The 19,956-nt window shown below is 46.7% G+C and overlaps 1 protein-coding gene across 1 annotated transcript in view; it reads right to left on the bottom strand.

Annotated features, from left to right (window-relative positions):
• Window positions 1–1,590: 1,590 nt before the first annotated feature.
• Window positions 1,591–19,956, bottom strand: part of LOC144180502 (ferric-chelate reductase 1-like) — a 65,103-nt gene continuing 46,737 nt past the window's right edge. Inside the window, exons 2-3 of the mRNA XM_077708837.1 lie at window positions 7,936–8,143; window positions 1,591–3,311 (exon numbers count right to left, since the gene is read on the bottom strand). Of these exons, the coding sequence (XP_077564963.1) occupies window positions 3,218–3,311; window positions 7,936–8,143 (302 nt within the window). The 3' untranslated portion in view covers window positions 1,591–3,217. The remainder of the gene's footprint in view (window positions 3,312–7,935; window positions 8,144–19,956) is intronic.

Raw genomic sequence — 19,956 nt, 5'->3', positions numbered from 1 at the left:
TGGGGGGCGCGCTGTCTATCGGATTTTCGATGCGGAGATCTTCCTGCCATAACGCTCACTAAGAACCTTGACGGCAATCTTCTAATTAGCATCACTCAGGCGTATACCTTCAATTACACGCTTGGCAGCGCCGGCCAGGTAAGTCTTCAGGTATTGAAACTTTTCAATATCTCTGAGATCGGGGTCAGTGTGTGTGGTCACCTCGTAGCAAAAACCCTGCCACTCGCGGCTCTCGCCGTTGAAGACAGTTATTTGAAGCTGTGGCATTGCGACGCGTACACTAGGTGTTCGGGGCCTACCATGAGCTGCGAGAACTTGGCTGACGCACTCCGAGTGTGCAGCTCCGGTGGTGTTGCTAGATACGTCGGGTGTCCCCGCCAGCCTCTGCAGCATTCATGAACACAGCAACCATGATGATCATGCAGCATCCACGACCGCAGCACCAGTTGATAGGCACGCATTCCGCGCCGAACGAAGCCTTCTAATCTCGTTGCCGATCTTTAGTCCACAATGCCTGCGACTTCGTCGAAGTCCTCATCGTCAAGGGAGTCGGTGATTTGGTCATCCTGCTCTACGATGTTTTGGAGGTCGTACAGTGGCGGTTGAGTGCCCTCCACGAGGACCTGGCTGACAGCTGACAGAAGGCAAGTGGTTGAACCACAAAGAACGCCTCGACGCCTGCGCAGCTTCTCCATCCTCGGAACGGTGTCGGTGCAAAGTATACCGGTCTTCTTCCGTGTTTACGGCAGCCAAATGTACATACTGTGATGAGGCCGACACCGTCGCTGTAAGATTGAACGACTTCTGCCTCTTTTATTCCGTGCTCACCGAATCCCGTGCTGCCCACCCGCTTCGTTCTCCTCTTCTTCTGTACTTGGTACAACGCATTGCATTTCCCGCTTTGCCATTTGCAGCGATTAACTCCACACACTGGACTCTACCGTGTACCATTACTTAGTGTAGCGCAAGAAAAAAGCGGACAAAAACAAAGAGACGTAATGGACACAAGCACTTGCGCCCATTACGTGTTTCTGCGTAAGAAAGCGCCAACACAGCTAACGGGACGGAGAGAAAAGAAAACAGGCACTTGCGCTTCCTCTTCGTTCCGTCCCGTGTGTTGCACACCTGCGTTCTTACAAGCTCAATTTTCAAGCTAAAAGCAAGCTAAATTTTCAACTTCTGACGTGTCTTTCTGCGCTTTCCTCTTTTTTTTTTGCGCTACACGAAGTTATGGAGCACCGATACCAACTAGCCTGAACTCAAACTCTGCTCATCTAGCGTGTAGTGCCTTACCGCTGGTCTCTACGCTCTGTCCTTACATTTTTATTATTCCTTCTTTTTCCCCATTTCACCGTTCCTATCGTTAGCATACCAAACTAGAACATCGCCTGCTTAACCTTCCTGCCTTTCTCTTAATTTCTTTTCCTTCTTTCTTTGTCTAAGAGCACTGAAAGAATGCTGGAGCATGCGTGAGCTGAGACGCGTTTTGGAACCAAACAATGACGTATACGCTGTCTTTCCTATCGTAAACGTAGTGAACGTAAATACACGGGGTGGACCTGTAATTGGACAAAGATACACGCAGAGACGTTGATCTTGAGAATTTTTTTATTAACAATATTCGGTCAACTTTTAACAGCCCCACTGGAAACCATTCCCAGCAGCTCCAGTGTACCTAAAAAGCATCATATACTTTGTTTCGGCTAGATAAAGAGATGGCATGGCTATAGCATTCTTGTTAAGCGTATCTCAAGCAGCACACAATTCTGAATCACACGAGCTGCGTCGGTTTGACGTATCTGCACTAATAAATACGTTAAGGATATGCACGCTGACACTGACCGCAAGAAAAGACACATGCATCCGTGGTGTTCGTGGGCCCATGGCGGAATCGTATGGCGAGAGTAATATAACACACACTGCAAGTGAGCGCCAAACAGTGAGTTGTGATTTTTCGGAACAACAACTATCCAAGAAAACCAAAAACACACGTAAGAAAACTGAAAGTATGGTACAACAGGGAAAATTGCAACCGTTTAACAGGCGGTGCGTTACACTTTTCTTTCCATGTCTCTTTTTACAAAAATCGGGGAATGCAACGAATATTACGAAATATTGAATCGAAATATAGTTCGACAATCTCTGGTTGTATGACAAACCATTTCACGACTATGAAGCACTGAGCCTGTACAACTTCTTGGCTTGCGTTCCCAGGCGAAGACAAACTTCCCGCGGGAGGTTTGATTGAGGTATTCGTAGGCAAGGTATATATGTTACAAATAGGATTAACGTTAGGTATCAGCGTGCAATTGACGGAATATTGCTCAGTTCTCGAGCTCCTCTTAAATTCTTCGTTGTTTTTTTTATCAGAGACGATGATACAAACCTCCAAATGCTGTTCAGCACAAAAGCTTTAGATTTCGCACTATTCGTGAGAAGCTGGTTACTTCTATAGAAGTGAAAGCGCCTCGGAAGCCATCTGCACCCTGCGTCTTACAAAGCAGCACCGTGAACAAGTGTCACATTGATTCCTCTCTACAAGCAAAAACGTCGGTGTCGTGAAAAATCGCAAATAGCTCCGTTATGTGTCCTAGTCGTTGTAGTGCTACGTTGCTGCGTTAGCCACATTTTCTAAAGCGGTAAGGGGTTGTGCTGTGGTGGGCTTAAGACAGCCTTTGCGTAAACATCTGTTCACTCACTCAAAACTATTCTTAGCCTACAATGAATCTCCTTGACGCTCACTAAAGCTCGCTGTGCAAGCACCCCAGCACTCTGGAAAAAAGTGGCGTACTCTGCCTTGCGTCATTCGCGCCCTGTGTGCGGATGAAACAGTTGTTTTGAAGTTAGACGTATCAAGTAGCATAACGCTTACATGTCAACATGATGTTGCTGCCCACATCGCTCGAACTGCGTCATCATGACACAAGTGTATCATTCTCCTATAGGCTGACTGCCACTGGGTGCCTGATACCAGCAAGACTAAAACATAAGAAAGAAGATGCAGCTTCGGTTGTGTGGTGAGGCTGAGTTAACACCTCCCACGAAACTATGCAGATTGGCTGTCAGCTAGAACTAAACGAAAGGCGTTTCCAGAACTCGAGAGGCAAAAGTATGGCAGGGTGGCGAAAGTGGAGGTCAGCAGCTTTTCGTTTGCAGAGATGAAACTGGGCACGTATGATCACGGGTGCCCTGTGCTCTTGCTATGCGCTCTGTCTTCTCATTTCTTCTTGATGTACTGAAGCGTTGGCACTGCTGGAACGGCCGCCACAAGGCCGGTAAAGTACCGGGAGTACGACTCGACCACCGTCGCCCTGAGTAGAAGGAGAAAACGCCAACGGATTAGTGACGTCAAGGAATGGGCGCAAAACATTTGCTGCCAGTGCAAAAGGACACCATACTAGGTAAGTACATAAGGAGATGCATATCTGAGAGAAAAGGGCCGAATAAGTTAGTGTCTGCCCTGTGCATATATATGTTGTTTATTTTACCAGGAATCTAGGTGGCGGGACCTTTGACAAGCTGCTGTAGCGCAACTGTTTAGGTCTACCATTATCTGTCCGCCGCACCAAAACACTCAGAAGCCTCAAGAACAAAATGTGGTTAGGAAGGTCCTTGGAATGCAACCCGGGACCCTTCGTGAAACCGGCAACCTGGCCACTGGGCCATCCCAAAAAGCTTGAGGGGTGCGGGGTTATCAGCGGCGGGGAACAATAATATGTGCAGCCAATTGGAAAGAACAAAAAAGGTTTTCTGGGCACGCAATGCGCAACACTCACAGGGGGAAAAAAAAAGGCCAGATAGGAACTTTCGGAAGTATTAGAGCACAATGAGTTAATTTTGAAGTGTAAGAAATAAATAATACTAACAACGAATTTAGGCGCGCATATCACAGCCGGGTCTCCGACGAAGGGAGAGGGGCCGCCAGCTCTGCTGTTTCTCAGGCCTTGCACCACTACTGCAAGCTGCGCCAATTTTACTAGTTCGCTGTACTGGCAAATATTAGAGAGCTTTAGCAGAGCTCATCTACCGTATGTTCCGTGTGTTCCGTATCTACCGGGACCGGACTGGGCGTGAGCGCATTCGTTCCAGTACCCAGTAATATTTTCTGCACCCTCATCGCATACAAAATTAGTAGCATAGGCGTAATGAGGGTGTAGGAGGTTATTACACCTTTTTCTAAGGTTCCAACACCCTAATTGGTAGTTTTACACCCTTTTTCTGCGTAATCTTGCCAGAAAATACATAAAATACATCTTGCCCCAAAAAGTCAAACTACAACTGTACCGGGCTCTTTTCTGCTCTTTTCTGCCCATTGTACACTTGTATGGGCAACAACTACAACCTGAAATCTAGACGAACTAGCCATTCTAGACATACAACACAACATTTATTTCGGAAACATAACATAGTAAACATATTCAACCTGTAAAAATACCGCTTGATCGGGAACTACAAACGCGAAAAAAGAAGACGTCTAAATTTGCTTTCCAGTCTAGCAAGCCTACAATTGTGCGAGACTCCATATCCACAGCGAAATAATCCTCATTGGGCATTACCCCCCGTCCGTACAAACTATAGTCATCAACTCCTACCATGTCAACTACCCACAACCACACTCGCTGATGAGGGTGTCGATATTCATAATGTTTCACTGTCATTTTTACGCAGTTATCTTGCCGACAAACCACGTACTACATAAGAACGTAGGGTTCATTTTTAATATTGAGATCAGTGCTATATTACTTTGAGTGTATGTTTCACAAAAAAAAATCTTCATTTATTTTATGAATTTGTTATTACGTAGTCCGGAATTGTTTGTTTGATTGTTGCTTTTTTAGTCCACTACGCAGAGCGTAGTAGAATGACATTTTTTGTTTTGTTTTTCACATTACGGGGAGCGTAGGAGACGTTTTTTCATTTCTTTCTTTTTTACTTCGTAGAGCGTAGTATAGTGTCATGTTTTTCTTTTCTCTTTTTTTCTTTTTTTTTTCTCACTACGCAGACCGTAATACAATGTCAAACTCTGCCCTCTATTGCGGTTTGCTCCCGCTTCCAGCTGTATTGGTGGTGGGAGCTCCGTCAAGGAATTTTCGCTTTTACTCCCACCTCCTCCATCACTTGTATTGATGGAAATAAAGACTATTATTACTATAAAAAGGGTGTTGACCGACTGCAACCCCCTCGGTTTCAGCGGTGTTTTTAAAGGATGGGAAATGGGTGTTCGTTATTTGAGTACAGCGACGATTATTAAGGCTATATGCCTAGTTTTTAACCCACCCACCTCAGCGATTGTGAAAAATGCTCAAGTACACCGCCAAGCAGCGCGGCCCCCTTCATATTCGGATAAATTGTTGTCATGGCTTGAACAGTTCTTACGCAATAATGATACAGCACGCCAATCAGTGGTAGTCCCAGAAAATTTTATTCCCCACCTCCTAATGTATTTGAACATAAAGTAATATTTGAAACCGGTTGTCAATCCTAAATCACGGAGGTTTACGTAATCGAGCACCGTCAGGGAAATAACCAAAAAAACCCCACAATTATAGCAAAGAATATTGGTTCAAGAAAAAAAAAGTTTATAAAGCCAAGCTTTTGCGCAATAACTAAAAGGTGAGAAGACAGAAAAGCTGCCGTGCGAGTTGACGTCTTCCTTGAATAACACCGAAGGAACGCCAGGTTGGTGCAAAAGAAAAGCGTTGTCAAACCACGCAAGCAAACCACGACAACTAGCAGACGTTCTGTCGCTTTTTGAAATCCAAACTTCCCACGTTTGCTCGCCCTATAAGATTAAATCTACTCTTATATTCACCGCCCGGAAATGCGGAAAATTAGACACAGTCCATCACAAGACGAGAAAGCGTGATGCTGATCCCATTCGGGACACTTTCCTGAGCAGCGAACATCATCCTCAGCTGGCTGGGATGACGTAAATTCTAAATTACCTACAAGCACTTCAGCACTGTTTTGTACCTTAAATTAACCAGTGTTTAAACGCAGTAACTTTGTCCGATGACTTGAAAAAAGCTAAAATAGTCCCCATTGTTTAACCGGGATGGCGCGTAAGCACCGCTAATTACCACCCAATTAGTCTACCATGTGTTCCACCTAAGCTCCTTGAGCATATCAAAGCATCCAACCTTCTGACCTAACTAGAATCAATCATTTTTTTCTACCGTTTTCAACATGGTTTCGGAAGTATTTTCCTGTGAAACTCAATTAGCTGCATTTACACATGACCTACTGCAGCAAATTTGCGATCACATTCAAATCAATGCAATATTCCGAGACTTCTCCAAGGCCATCGATCGCGTAACCCGCAACCACCTTCTTGATAAATTATCCGCTCTTGGTATCCTCACAAACATTATAAAATGGCTCAAATATTTCTTAACAGGACGCGTTCAGTTTACCTTTGCTGACAATTTCCAGTCAACACTTACCAGCGTTATTTCCAGTGTTCCCTAGGGCACAGACTTATCCCCTCTATTATCTCTAATTTGCATAAATGACTTTTCCGCTAAATTGAAGAGAGATTTCCGCCTATTCACAGAGCATTGCGTTCTTTATAATCCCCTTCATACTTGTAACGATGCAACCACCATAAAACGCGACCTTGACACCATCACTTTATGGTGCGATAAATGGGATACGTCGCTAAACCACGCTAAATTGAAAGTTATGTCCCTCACCGGCCTCACGCGTAAACAGATCACAGCACACGAAACCTACCGCATTATTCCAGTTTCCGTTGACTGCACATGCACTTTCAAATATCTAGGAGCTCACATGACGCAATCACTATCACAGGTAAAACATACTGAAACTATTCGCTGTGAAGCTTCGCCCCCATAGGCTACTTACGACGTGCCTTACAATCTGCATCTCCCGATATAAAAAAAAACTAACGTATCTAACATACGTGCGACCAAAACGTGAGTACGCATCGTCCATCTGGCATCATTTACAAGCTTATCTCACCGATGATTTGGAAGTCGTTCAAAACCGCGCAGCTCGCTTCATTACATCACAATATCCAAGACATCAGCGTAACCGGACGAAAACAAACGCTGTCACGTGCATCGCTCGCTTCCCGTCGCGTTACTTATCGTCTTTGCCTTCTTCACACTTTCTTTTACTTTAACAAATCCGGACACCCCCTTCCAAAACGCCCATTAAGAACATCATCACTCCCTGGCATACGCACCCCTTGCCGACCACAAACTGCCAGAAGATGGCGATGAGCAGCTCATTTCCCCTGCACTCCAAGATAATAATGTTTCTTGTAGACATCGCAATACATTTCGTGAAAAACTAAGTGGCTCGCAAATCACAACGATACGTCCTAAACACCATAGTTGGCTTTGGTGTTTATAGTTGTATTTTTACCGTATACAGTATACTGCTAGCATTAATTTCTCGTCTCTCCGGTATTTTAATGTTTTTATTATGCTTATTCTTTTCGTGTGTTTTCTTGTAATCTGTCTGCACCTTCCTATTAAATTTTTATGAAGTTGTACGATATGCGCCCCCCCCCCCCCCCCTCCGCCCCTTATATAACGCCGTCGGGCCTTAAGGTTGAATAAATGAAATAAATGAAATGTGAACTTATACTTCAGTAAAATATGCTGTTAGGCTAGTTGGTGCACATCGCTTCAAGAAAAAGAGCGCCAAAAAAGCGCATCAGTCTCGTCGTTCTTCGTTTTTTTCTGCCGTGGTTTTTAGCGCTCTTTTTCTTGCACTTATACACCTCGTCGAGCCGGGCGCAGCCTACGCGCGGACCAGCATTGCACCTCCGGGCTAGAAAGCTAGGTGCGTTCCCTGCCGAAGTTCCCCTTCCACTCCATCACCATGCACGAAAATTGGGGGTGGGAGCGTGCTCCTTGCTGGAGTGGGAGCGGCTAGATGAGGATGCCCCGTGTGCCGAGCACTCACATGAAGACCACTTCTCCCTCGGGCGTGTTCTGGGGCGGCAGCCAGAGGAGGGACACGTGGCTCTTGGGGTGCGCGTCGTTGTGCGTGACAGCGCTGCAGGTGACGGGGTGCGTGCCCTTCACCTTCAGGAAGGAGCCGATGCGCTTCTGCGTGCGGGGGTCCATGGCCGCGATGAAGAAGCCCTTGAACGGCGCTCCGCCAAGCTCCACTGCAGAGAAATACGACACTGTTTAGACCCACACGATTCAGTGACCCTCTTGTGGACGCAGCTCGAAAAATGGACAGACGATCGCTAATCTTTGCCTCTGCGTCTCTAGCACTAGTTTTTGTCTCTTCTTGTCCTGTGCCCGCTCTTTGCGCCTCGTCTACATGAATGCTTCACCAACAAACCCATCTGCAGACTTGCATAAAGGGATGACATTTACGACTGTCTCACGCCCAGCCACGAATACACGGACTAACATTTCGTGTTGAGCGGTTTTGGAATGATTTTTGTGGCTGTTTTTTTAACAAGACAGCACGGTCACCACCGCTTCAACAACGTGCGTCTCCGCCCATACTTTTAGTTGTTCCTGCTTTCATATTTTAAGCTGTTACTATGTGACGAACTCTTTATTTAACTATTTATCTGTTTAGTCCTCAAGTCTTCGGTCAGGCCATGAGAGGTAGGCACGTCAGGGCACTTGAAATTAAGCTTACAGCAGTAAGAATAGTAGCGAATATGAGATTGCAATCGTTATAGTTGCACTTATAGTGGCCTGCTTGAACTAGATCGGTCGGTGATAGAGGCAAGCACAGTAGATAGGTCATTCTTGTCTCGGGAGGTGCGAATGAGAAAGGACTTTTTTAACGTTGTACTATGGGCACATTTCGTGTAAAGTGCGTTGGGGTGACTAGTTCGGGAAGCGCGGAGAGAAATATTGATGTACTTATTCAACTAGTGAAACAATGTGTACAAAATACATTGTCGGGCTCTCTTCCGGCAAAAATGAAGTGCAGGAACGTTGAATAAATCTTTCTGACAGGCTTTTTGGTGATTGCTTTCCATGGTATGAAGCGCAACAAAACAATTAGGAGCCACACCACTCTGTGAAGTTGGACGACCAGCAAAACTATTAAAGGCGATATTCTTTTTTTCGGTAATTAAACGCTAATATTTGTCTCTCTGTATGTCCCTCAGTTTAGCCGCCCATTCAAAAGTTAAAACTAGCAGTGGGACGAGACTATTATGTACTAATATTATAGATTACCAAATCTGGAAGCGTACTCAATACTGTAAACATTGATCGGCAAAAAGAGAACATGCGGGTTATTCCAGGTTGTACATTAACACATAGCTGGTAATAGCAGTGTCCTTTTATTAAATGTAAACGTGGGCGTAATTTTCGCGATACCAAACAAAAAATATAACTTAAAAGCAATATTCTAACCATAAATACAATAAGGTCTCGCGGTGGGGCAATGGTCTCGCAGCTCGCGCCATCAACAAAAGGTTCCAACATGCGCGAACGCGGGAAAATTGAATTCAATTTAGCAAACCCTTATTTTCTTTACCCTACGCGGAACTAGACAGGAGGGGAACAGCGTGAGGCGTGGACTAGCGACAAAACGAAACGTGTTATGCATTTTGCTCCCAACATAAAACATGTTTAAATGAAAACGTCCATGAAACCTCCGATATCTTTTGATGGCTGCGCCACCAAATATTAGTATATTCAAAAACTCATTTTCCCTTTTTTTTCTGTCCTTGAAATTGTGCACTGAACATTTTTATTTTTGCTCTGTATTTTATTTTTGTTCTTGTTGTTCTGATAGGTTGTACATCGTGTCGTGCTTGAATTTGAACCATCTGTATTATATTCCTGTCTTTTTTGTTTGCTATAATGATTTGATTACTGCGTTATCACTTTTTCAAGTTCACAATGTGTATCTATTTGCGTTTGCAGTGTGAACATTCCTGCTTCTTTTTATTTATTTTTTCCACTTTACTGCGCTAATACAACACGTGTGCTATGTAACCCCCCTATGTAATACCCCCTCACGGGGGCCTTTAGGGGTATTGTGAATAAATAAATAAATAAATAAATAAATAAACGTTCATTTGCTTGGTATTCCGTTCTGCAAGTGAACGTACATTGTAAGTATTACGGCTGTTCCACAGAGGAAAGCGCACACAAAGAGGGAGGCGACATAAGGTAGAAGAAAAGAGTGCAGGCGGACTAACACCTGTCACTAAAATGTTGCAACGAATGAATAAATTTCCTAAGTTTAGGCTCGAATTTCTTAGTCTGTCCTAAATGCAAATTATACACGCCAAGCTTCCTTACGTCCATTAAAGGTTTCGCTTTGAGGGAGGTTCACTTTAAAGGGAGGGAGTTAATCATCCCCTCCATTGCCCCAGTTCACACACTGCACACTGGCTTCAATGTACAAAGCTACTGACTGCACCCTGTCGCATAAATACTTCAGTACTCAATGCTACTTCAATACTTCAATGGTACTCACGTTTCAGCTTAGTTCCTTTCTTTCTTTTTGTTGCCTGCCACGCTGCCTTATCTTTACAGTAAATAGCTCGTAATCTGGTCAAATCCGGTGTTCCCTTTCTCTTACTTTAGAAAAACATTTGGCACGAACATTTTCAAAAGACAGCACTGGCGTATTCCCGCGAGTTTACCGAACCTGTGTGCGTCGTCAGATTGACTCTCCAACTCAGAGTCAGAAATTGAGCTCCGCAGTCATTGACCTACATCTGGCCAGCGACGGGGCACTCTCTGGCACGACTGGGAAAAGCGCTGGAAAATGCTCTCCCCGCTAATGACAGCCGCGTCACATTATCGTCTCTTTTTTTTTTTTTCCTTTTTGCTCTCTTCAAAGAGACGGCCGTGGCAATAGCTGCAGCAGCAGAACAACTAAGGCTATCGCAAGCGCATCCAGAGCGCAATGAGTTGCTTTCGCGGCATTCATTTCCTTTCCCTTGGCTTAGTTTAACGCGAGTTTACCGCCAAGACCCCACGGACGCGTACCGCGTTGTCCACTGCGCTCGAAGAGCCGGGTTTTTTGCACCAGCGGCCCCCTTTCCCTCCAGATTTCCTTCACCTGGCTGCTGGAGATCATTGCCCGGACTCGTAGTGTAACAGCAGCGCTCCGAAGGTGAACCGACGCTTATGCGCTGAGTTACATGAACGGGAGGGGAAAAAATCGCCGCGTATCTCCTCGCTTCGCTGCAAATCTGCTTGCTTCGCTCTCTCCTCTCCCCCGCCCACCTGTCACGTTCCTCCGCTCCCGTCTCGCTCCTCCCACGATAAACGCCGTGGGGGTTTTCTCAAGTCAATTGCCTTTTCGTGCGTTTCACGGCTCTCGCATCATCTGTTGAAACATTTTGTTAACGTTGCGCCTGGCGGTCAAGCCGCGAGCCCGAGGCTCGTGCGCCACCCCTTTTTGTATTTTGTGACTGACATGTAGTTTTCGATGCGTTTGTTTTTTTGTTTTTTTTTTTTCGTTTGTCGCCGCAAAAGTTGCGCCCACGTCTGCTTTTAGTTGAAAGAACACTGCATGTACCAGTTATGTATTTACATTTTCTCTCAAATATTCTTAATGATTCCTTTTTGCTCAAGAATGGTGGTGGTGGTGGTGATGTTTATTGACGGGTGGACCTAGCCTTCCGTGGTATGCCGGCAATTGCTCACCCGATCAGCACCTTTTTACCGCTATGCGCGGGAATTCACCATGCCTCGCTGAGTCTTGTGACACGTAAAAATTGCAGGATCAAACGAAAGATGTCCCTCCTCGTGATCCAATGGCCTTCCGGGAAAATTAAATCGTTCAAAGAGGCATGTGGAGCGGCCATCCTTCGCAGTTCTTTAAACAAAGCTAACCGCTCCTCCGCATGCTCTCGGCAGTCCATAATAAAATGACCGATGTCGCCTGTAGCACCACACGTTCCACACAGAGGTGAAGCGATAATGTTCAGCTTATGGAGCCACGCCGGTGTCCGCGCTGAGTTGGTCCGGATGCGGAACAGTAAGGTTGCCTCTGTCCTCTTCATTCCTTTTGTGACACAAGGTCGATGTTGTGGTCGCCAAAGAGAGCGGAAATTATCCTGTATGATTGTTTTTAAAATGCGCCGTTCATCTGGAGCCACCTTCAGAAGACGAGTGCACGATGTCGCTTCACGAGCCAACTGGTCCGCAGCCTCGTTTCCAAGTACTCCTACGTGGGAAGGGACCCACTGGAAGCGAACGCGAAATCCGTTTTCCTTTATCTGCTGAAGAAGACGCAGGGAGCGTGAACCGTGCTTCCAGATTCAGTTGTTCGCAAACGTTTTGACTATATAAGCGCCTCGTTCAAAAATAGTTTAGGCCTGGCGATTGAATCGAGGGACAGACAGACCAATATTTTTTTCGTTTAAGTAGACCAAAACAGACTATCGTTTTGAAAAACTGCATTCTCATGCGGTTTCGTCTAGTGGAACTACAGTGCACGCAGTGCGGTTGACAAATGATGTCACAATAACGAATACGATAGCACGGCCATTTCGGCCTTGTCCACACCACGCCGAAAGTACTACCTTCACGGCGTTTTTTCGCCAACGCGCGTGCACCGCCTCTGCCGAAGATCCCGTGTAAAAGAGTGGACGCCCACCACATTGGCCCCCTGTCGGGCGCTCTTTCGTTGCTACTTAACTGTCCTCTCGTCGGAACTCTTCGGACCGCCTGTTCGCGGCACAGCCGCCAGGTGGCGGAATGCTCGCGTTCCACACATGCAGAGCAACATGGCGCATGTGCGCTTGCAGTTACCAAACGCACGTTTCGCTCACTCCTGAGGCGCTCATGGAAACACATATCTTACTTATTGTTGCCTACCCAAGGTACTCAAGAAGAACGTTGTGGACCGCCAAGTTCCTGCATGCAGAAATCGAGTCCCCACGTTTCAATGGCGATTCAATAATAGTCGAGAATTGCATCTACCATCTTAAAATACCAGTTTTTTAACGCAAGATGCATATGGTTGTTTTGTTTTTTCTCGCTGGAGGCGCTGGTACCACCAGAGTCTCAACAGACGTTGGTGTAATTCTGCCTGAACAGCGCTTTTCTTTCCATCCTTATAAGACATGCTAAAGCAGGTATATCTACGCTGACATTTTACTGCGTTTTATTTTCCACTCGCGCCGTAGTCTGGACGGAGCATCTAAGCCTCGACGATTGCGGGAGGTAAACACGTTTGATGGTTGAGATGTAATTAAGCACTGCGCTTTCAGAAGTAATGTTGAACGCCTTGAAGTCGAGTGGCCTCTGCCCCATGGAACGCTCAGTTCTATTCTCGGCTTGGAAGAGAATTTTTCTGGTATAAGTGCTGTTTTGTTTTTTCCGCGTTATAACTTTTGCGCCGCGCAGATTGGAGTATATTTTGTCCTCCAGTGTTTTCACGTTGTTCTATTCATTTTTTCCCCGTTGACGAAATAACAACAAAAAAAAAACTCAGACGAAGCGATTGCAGGATATGAGTGCTGATCAAACGAAACTGGCGCACATGAATGAACACTTCGTTCAAGCGGGCGCGATGGGTGCTCAATGCGATAGCGAAAGCTAGCCGGTCACGACACACGATGCGGAAGTGGCAAGCACAATTTTCTTCACGTTCGAGATGCAGCAAAAGTGCGCTCCCTGACATGTACACTGAGGGATGATTCTGCTGCAGGACGTGAATGAAACCAGGGCCAATTAAGCAACGTAATAAATGAAATCAGTGATGTGCTGGCCCAGATTATAGCTTAAAATTTCCACTGGAATCTTGCACGTGTGTCGGACATGTAGACGAACTAACTACGAAGTCCATCGACAGAGAAGCACGGACCGTGAGAACGCGCGGCGCCTTCACACGCTGTGAGTTCCAGGAAGCGGCCGCGTACGCCTGCTTCCACCGGATGTTCCGAAGGCGTGCACCCCGGCGGAGGACGCTCCCCTTTCACCCCTTTCCTGAGCGACGAGATGAAGGAAAACTGGAGCGAAGAGAGACACACGAGGTCTGGGTGCCGGAGCTCTAGGTCTTCGGGCTCCCTGCACCCGAGCGCCTGTTTGATAAACAAATGACAATTTTGTATTGGCAGACGAGTCGTCACTTGAAGATCCTTGAGGTGAGATCCTCGGCGCTGCTCCGGCTCGGAGGATAAGCCACGGGGAAAGAACCAGCGAAGATAACTGGCGCAGTCGACGGTACCTTCAACTGCGACGAAGACTCAGGTAGCGGCTCGACCGGCGCTCAGCGGACCTCTCAAGGGACAGCGGGGCTATTTCTGCAGCCTGCTCAACGGCAGAGAAGCAGATTGAGCAGCGCACAGCGGTTATGTCAGCTGAAGGAGCTGGAATATTTGTTACTGTACGAGGAGTGGCAGGAGCAGCGAGCAAGCCGGGCACGTAAGAAGGCAGGCGACCACAACTGCTGTGCGGTCGCCTCAGTGGGAGGAGCCGGGTCGTCTCGTCCCTGCACCATGCAGTTTACGAGAGCACGGCCACAGCCGCGCGGAAACGAATCCCTCACCCAACAGATCCGGGCCATTATTAAAACTCTTGTTTATGTGTTTGCGCCAGCAGTATTAACCAGCAGTATTACAACTGTACTTTGTGTGTTCGCGCGTTCCACTCGTAGGAAAGCAACGGTAATCTTATCACTGCTGCTTGCAGCTCATTGCGCAAATGCGCATGTATCACCCACTAAACCATGCCTGTGGCCGGTGGTAGCGAAAAGATTACTTTGGCATTTTTGTCTCGAAAAAAAAAATTAGTGAAGCTTGCACTACTGGAGCAAGGCTGGAGAAACAGCAGAGCTTTCGGCCCCTCTCCCTTCGTCGGAGACCAAGCTGTTGCAGCGCATATTTATTTCAGAACTTGCCGCTGAAAGTTCTCCATGACTGACAGGCCCGGATTGTTTCGTCCGCAGGCTTTCACATCTGTCCCAAAGTGGACCGCGTTAGGACGCGGTAGAACCCGTGGCCGAGTCCAACGCCAACGCCTGCGCTACAAACCCAAAAGGAAATGCTGTGCGCCCGGAATGCCATGATAACTCAATCAGATAGACACCGGTTTCTCAATTCGATGGACCCAGGTTCGATTTCAACCACACGGAGAATTTTTTTTTTTTAGCTGCACATGTTATTGTTCCCTGCCGCTGCTAACTCCGTACTCCTCGGGTCTTTGAGGTGGCCCAGTAATGAGGTTGCCGGTGCAACGGCGTAAAGGTCCCGGTTTCGATTCCCGGGACCTCCCTAACCACATTTTTTCTGAATCTTCGAGGTTTTTTGGTGCGATGGACCGACGAAGCTCGGACAGCTCTGCTGCTAAACAACTAGACTAGAAAAGTAGATAACACATGCTAAAGGCAGGCCGGTCGCGCACTGTCACATTTGCCCAGCGTTCATACTTTGTGCTTGTTCGGCTCTTTTGTATCTAGCAGGGCTGCTTTGTTTTCTGAAATTCACTTCCCTAACCAGTCTAACTCGCTACTATGTCGCCGCTGCTTCTGCTTTCGGAGGGGGTGTAGTGCTGTCGACCAATTCAAGAGCGCCTTCCCAAAAGAGTTCCACGCGTCCAGTAACCCTTTCAGCAGTTTGTGATCGCATAATCTGTTTCAAGAATCCGCAACCTCACGGACGGAACGGCGGCGATAGTCAGCCGGAACGGAGGCCTATTCATGTTGATTAATTGTGGTGTGTAACGCGCCGAAGCTGCACCTGAGCTATGGGGCGCGCTGCAGTGGAGGGCTCCGGAATAATTTCGACCACCTGGGGATGCTTAATGTGTTCCGAAATCTCGGCACACGGACCTTTTTGCTTTTAGCCTCCACCAGAAAAGTGGCCAGGACTCGAACCCGCGATGTCCTTGGGCTCAGCCGCACAACGCTATGACCACTGAGCCACGGCGGAGGGTCGTATTTATGTTGACGCACGCATCGATAATAGCTACCTGAAAATGCTTTGCAGTGATCAGGGCAATAATTATTGAGTGATAACTAAGCTCAAGTTTAACAAAATTTAGGCTCACATTCTCCAGACGGTGACTGCTTACAAATTATCGTCCGTGGCAGAACAATCGAATTCATAGGCAGCATTTACGTGGCTGCTGTAGGATTTCTTTTTCCATGCTACAACTTACGAAAAAAAAAAAAGGACATCGCTCGTATAAAAGCACGCCCTCTGCTAATGTATGGGCGTGGCGCGCCAGTGCGCAGGCCTCATGTTCAGTGTGATAGGCAGAAAGAGAGGAGTGCGATTTCAACAACAAAACCAAGGAAACGGCAGAAAGTATATGCCACAGATGGTCGATGGCAATGATGATAATTAATTTTTGTGGCGCAGTGCCAACGAGGGCGAAAAGGGCCATGAAGCACTAGAGTTGTCTAGGGATGAATACTAAAGTATGTCAGAAAGAGCATAAGGGCAATGAATTTGAAAAACAACGAAGACGATTCGTGTAGAGGGCCAGTTTTTGATTAAGCACGATATGAATTCTGCTTACCGGTGTGTTTAAAATTGCGCACCTTTTACATGAAACGGAGCGCTTTGAATTCGCCAGATTTGAATTTAGTTGCAAGGCTGTTGAAGGCAATCCCAGTGCAAAAACCTTGAACTCTACATTTATAGGTAGGATTTAGTTAGTGGTATGTGGTATAGACTATTATTTGACAGTATTTTGCTTTTGGTATTTGTTACAAAGGGAACTCAGAGATAACGCCTCTTGTCCAAACAGAGGGCAGAGACGAGCGCGCCAGAGATTCGAGCAGACGACGAGACCGGTATCGTCACTTCTGTCTCTCCCTACAGCCATGTAGGCAGCATTAATTTTTCTGCGCTTATTACATTGCCTTACCTTTATCATCGTTTTAAAACCACATCTTTCCAAAAAAACATACCACACTGCTTTTTAAACGTTGGTGCTTAACACGGGTTACATTCCCCGGCGCGCGCATCGTTAAACTGAGCCACGACGCGAGGCGGAGCAATACAATTTGTTTATTTCTTCCTTCCGGCTACTTCAGTAGATTCCAGTGCGCTACGCGGTATGTATGAAGCGGTGTATATGAAACTTGAACAATAGTTAGGCGAAGCTGTTGAATTTAAAGCTGTTTTTTTGCGAAACAGGGCAATAAAAATGGGGGCGCTAGTGAAAGGCTAGACAGCTCCAATTGCCCAAAAGAGCTGAAAACCTACCTTATATTCCTGCAGCTTCTGTGGCTGCGTTTGGCGCGTTCACGGACATTTTAAATTACTCCGGAAAGCATGCCGGGGTGTGTCAACCTGGCGTCCGGTTTTTACGTATGTGCATGTAATAGCCATGTCCTCGCTTCGTATGCGCATTCATTATTAACCGCACAGCAACTTCATTCGCTACGCTGGCTTCGCTCCTGGCATGGCCTTCGGAAAAATGGCGCCTCTGAAGTAGAATTCGGAACCTTGGCCGAAAGGAAAGTAGACAAGCATGACGAGCAAGTTTCGCCAAACTCCGTAGCCTTTGGCTTCCTTTTACTCTCTTTTTTGAGCAGGGAGGGAGATCGATCTGCCATCGACGGCTGAACAGTGAAGCCAGGGACGGCAACTCGTGTCAGCTTCACGCGTTAGCCTGCAGAGTAGGAGGGAGAGTTCAATGCCCGGCAATGCAGAAAGTAAGCCTTCGCGATGGGCTCCTCATTTTGGGCCGCTCTGTTCACGTAAGTTATTGACTGCATCTTTATTGATTTCGCTAAAGCGTTTGATACTGCGTCTCATAGCTTACTCCTTTTTAAACTCCGTAACCTCAATATTGACCCAAATGTACTGAAATGGATTGAATCCTTCTTAAGTGATCGCACACAGTACGTAAGTGTTAATAACCATGACTGTCATATTTTCCCATTAACCTCAAGTATTCTCCAGGGATCTGTGCTTGGCCCACTCCTTTTTTTTTTAATATACATCAATGAACTTTCTAATACCATCGTCAACTATCAGACTATTCGCTGACGATTGTGTAGTTTATAGGGAAATCTCTAACACATCTCACATTTCTATTTTGCAGAACGATCTCGATAACGTAATTGCTTGTGTGACATATGGCTGATGAAATTAAACGTCGGTAAATGTAAGGCAATGTGTTTAAGCAAATCCGCAACAAAAGTAGAACTTCCTACATATAGTCTGAATGGTTCCCGCTTCACACCGTTAACCCATACAAATATTTTGGCGTTCAAATTTCCAGTGACCTTTCTGGGCGCACACGTATAGGACACATTACTAACAAAGCTAACAGCATGCTCAGCTTTATTCGGCGTAACTTTGCCTCAGCACCGGTATTGTTAAGACTTCTAGTATATAAAACCCTCGTTCGATCAAAAATGGAATACGCTTCTTGCTTCTGGGATACGCAGACTAACAACATCATCACTGATCTCGAATCTATTCAAAACCGTGCGGCTCGTTTTGTACTATCCAACTATTCCAGAACAGGAACTGCCACTCATATGAAACTAACATTGAACCTTCCTGATCTTGCTAAAAGGCGAGTCATTTCCCGTTTGTGTGTGTTCCAGAAAATATTTTTTTTACAGTGAACATCAAAACATGCATTTTTTTCAGTACCATCGTATGACTCGCACCGGACTGATCATACGTTCAAGGTTGGAGTACCCATGTGCAAAACAAACCTGCATTTTTTTCTGTTTCGTCCCCCAAACCAGCTCCGAATGGAGCCACCTTCCCGCCTAGATCATCACTATCAGCGATCCAGCTCATTTCAAGTCCGCGGTGTGCGACTTCTTGTAATTTTTGTTACTATTATTATATGCTGTATTACTTTTTATTCCTGTAAAAATGCCACTCCTCTCTGTTACTCCTTGCGGCCCTGAGAGTAAATAAACGAAATAAAATGAAGTGGCGACGGTGAAAAGCACCGAAAAGCGGCCAGCAGCCGCAGCAGGGCATTTTCTTGCCGGCGCCATGAGCGCCAGTTGCTCGTGGTTCCGAGCGGATCATTATACTGAAGCGTATGCTAGCGTATGCACTATCCTGCCGCAAGCATGTTTAAAGTGATACGAACGGACACACTAAATTTTATGCATGGCGCGCAGAGTTGTGGTGATACAAAATATCTTGCCTTATGCACTATTCCCAGAACTCCACCGGTCTACTGTGTCGCAACGTGCCCGAGTGGCCAACCATCGAAGCGAGTTGCGTCGAAGAGCATACGACTTTTCAGGCGTGATGCCGGTAGCCAGTATTCGCCAGGTTGCACTCCTAGACCCAGCAACCATTGTGGCGATGCAGACAATCGCAAGTTTTTGGAGAGTGTACATGAGTTCTCGTGCAAGTAAAGGTGAGTAGTGGTTCGGGGGGCTACTCGCAACTTAACGGGATTGCTTTGGGCACTAACCATGCATGTAGCAGCTTTCCGGAACACAATATTTGGTAGAAACATTCAGATAAGCGCGCCCTTTAAAGGAAGGGGCCCCATCATTGCGTGAATGAGCCATGTGAGATGACTTCTTTCAGCCTATCGTCCAAGCATTCGTGGCGCGCCAAACCCCCGCTCTGAGCATATTCAACACTGCCATTGAATGAACCCTGAAACAGACATCAGCCTCCACGCCAGGCCCACTTAATTAGGCGCAGTTCTGGTGAAACAGCAGTTCTGCGCGAACAAGGTGTGCTGGAAGTTACGAAGCCCAGGCCCTCCTTGCCAAGGGCAGCTGAGGGCTGGTGAGGCGTGATCAGCATACAATGAATGCGTGTTGTCACCGCTGGGCTGGAGCGGGCTGAAAGTGATTCCACTGCCGAGTCCACGCATTTCCCAGAGCGAGCTGCAGGGGACTCCATTCGCGTACGCACGCCTGACTGCGGCGCGTAACGGGCGAGGCGTGGACGTGTGTACGAGCGAATAAAACCCGCGCGGCGCCTTTGTGCAAACCATGCGCCGTCTCGGCCGCACCCAGCGCGTTCTGGTTGGCCGCGCCGTAAGAGCGTGCCAACACGTAGGAAAAACGTGTGCGCACACGCGG

The sequence above is a fragment of the Haemaphysalis longicornis genome, unplaced genomic scaffold, assembly GCF_048455015.1.
Source record: "Haemaphysalis longicornis isolate Haplotype H1 unplaced genomic scaffold, Haemaphysalis longicornis Haplotype H1 scaffold_1, whole genome shotgun sequence".
In the NCBI taxonomy this organism is placed as follows: Eukaryota; Metazoa; Arthropoda; class Arachnida; order Ixodida; family Ixodidae; genus Haemaphysalis; species Haemaphysalis longicornis.
Note: the sequence above shows the minus strand (reverse complement) of the source record. Positions and strands in the feature narration are given on the sequence as shown.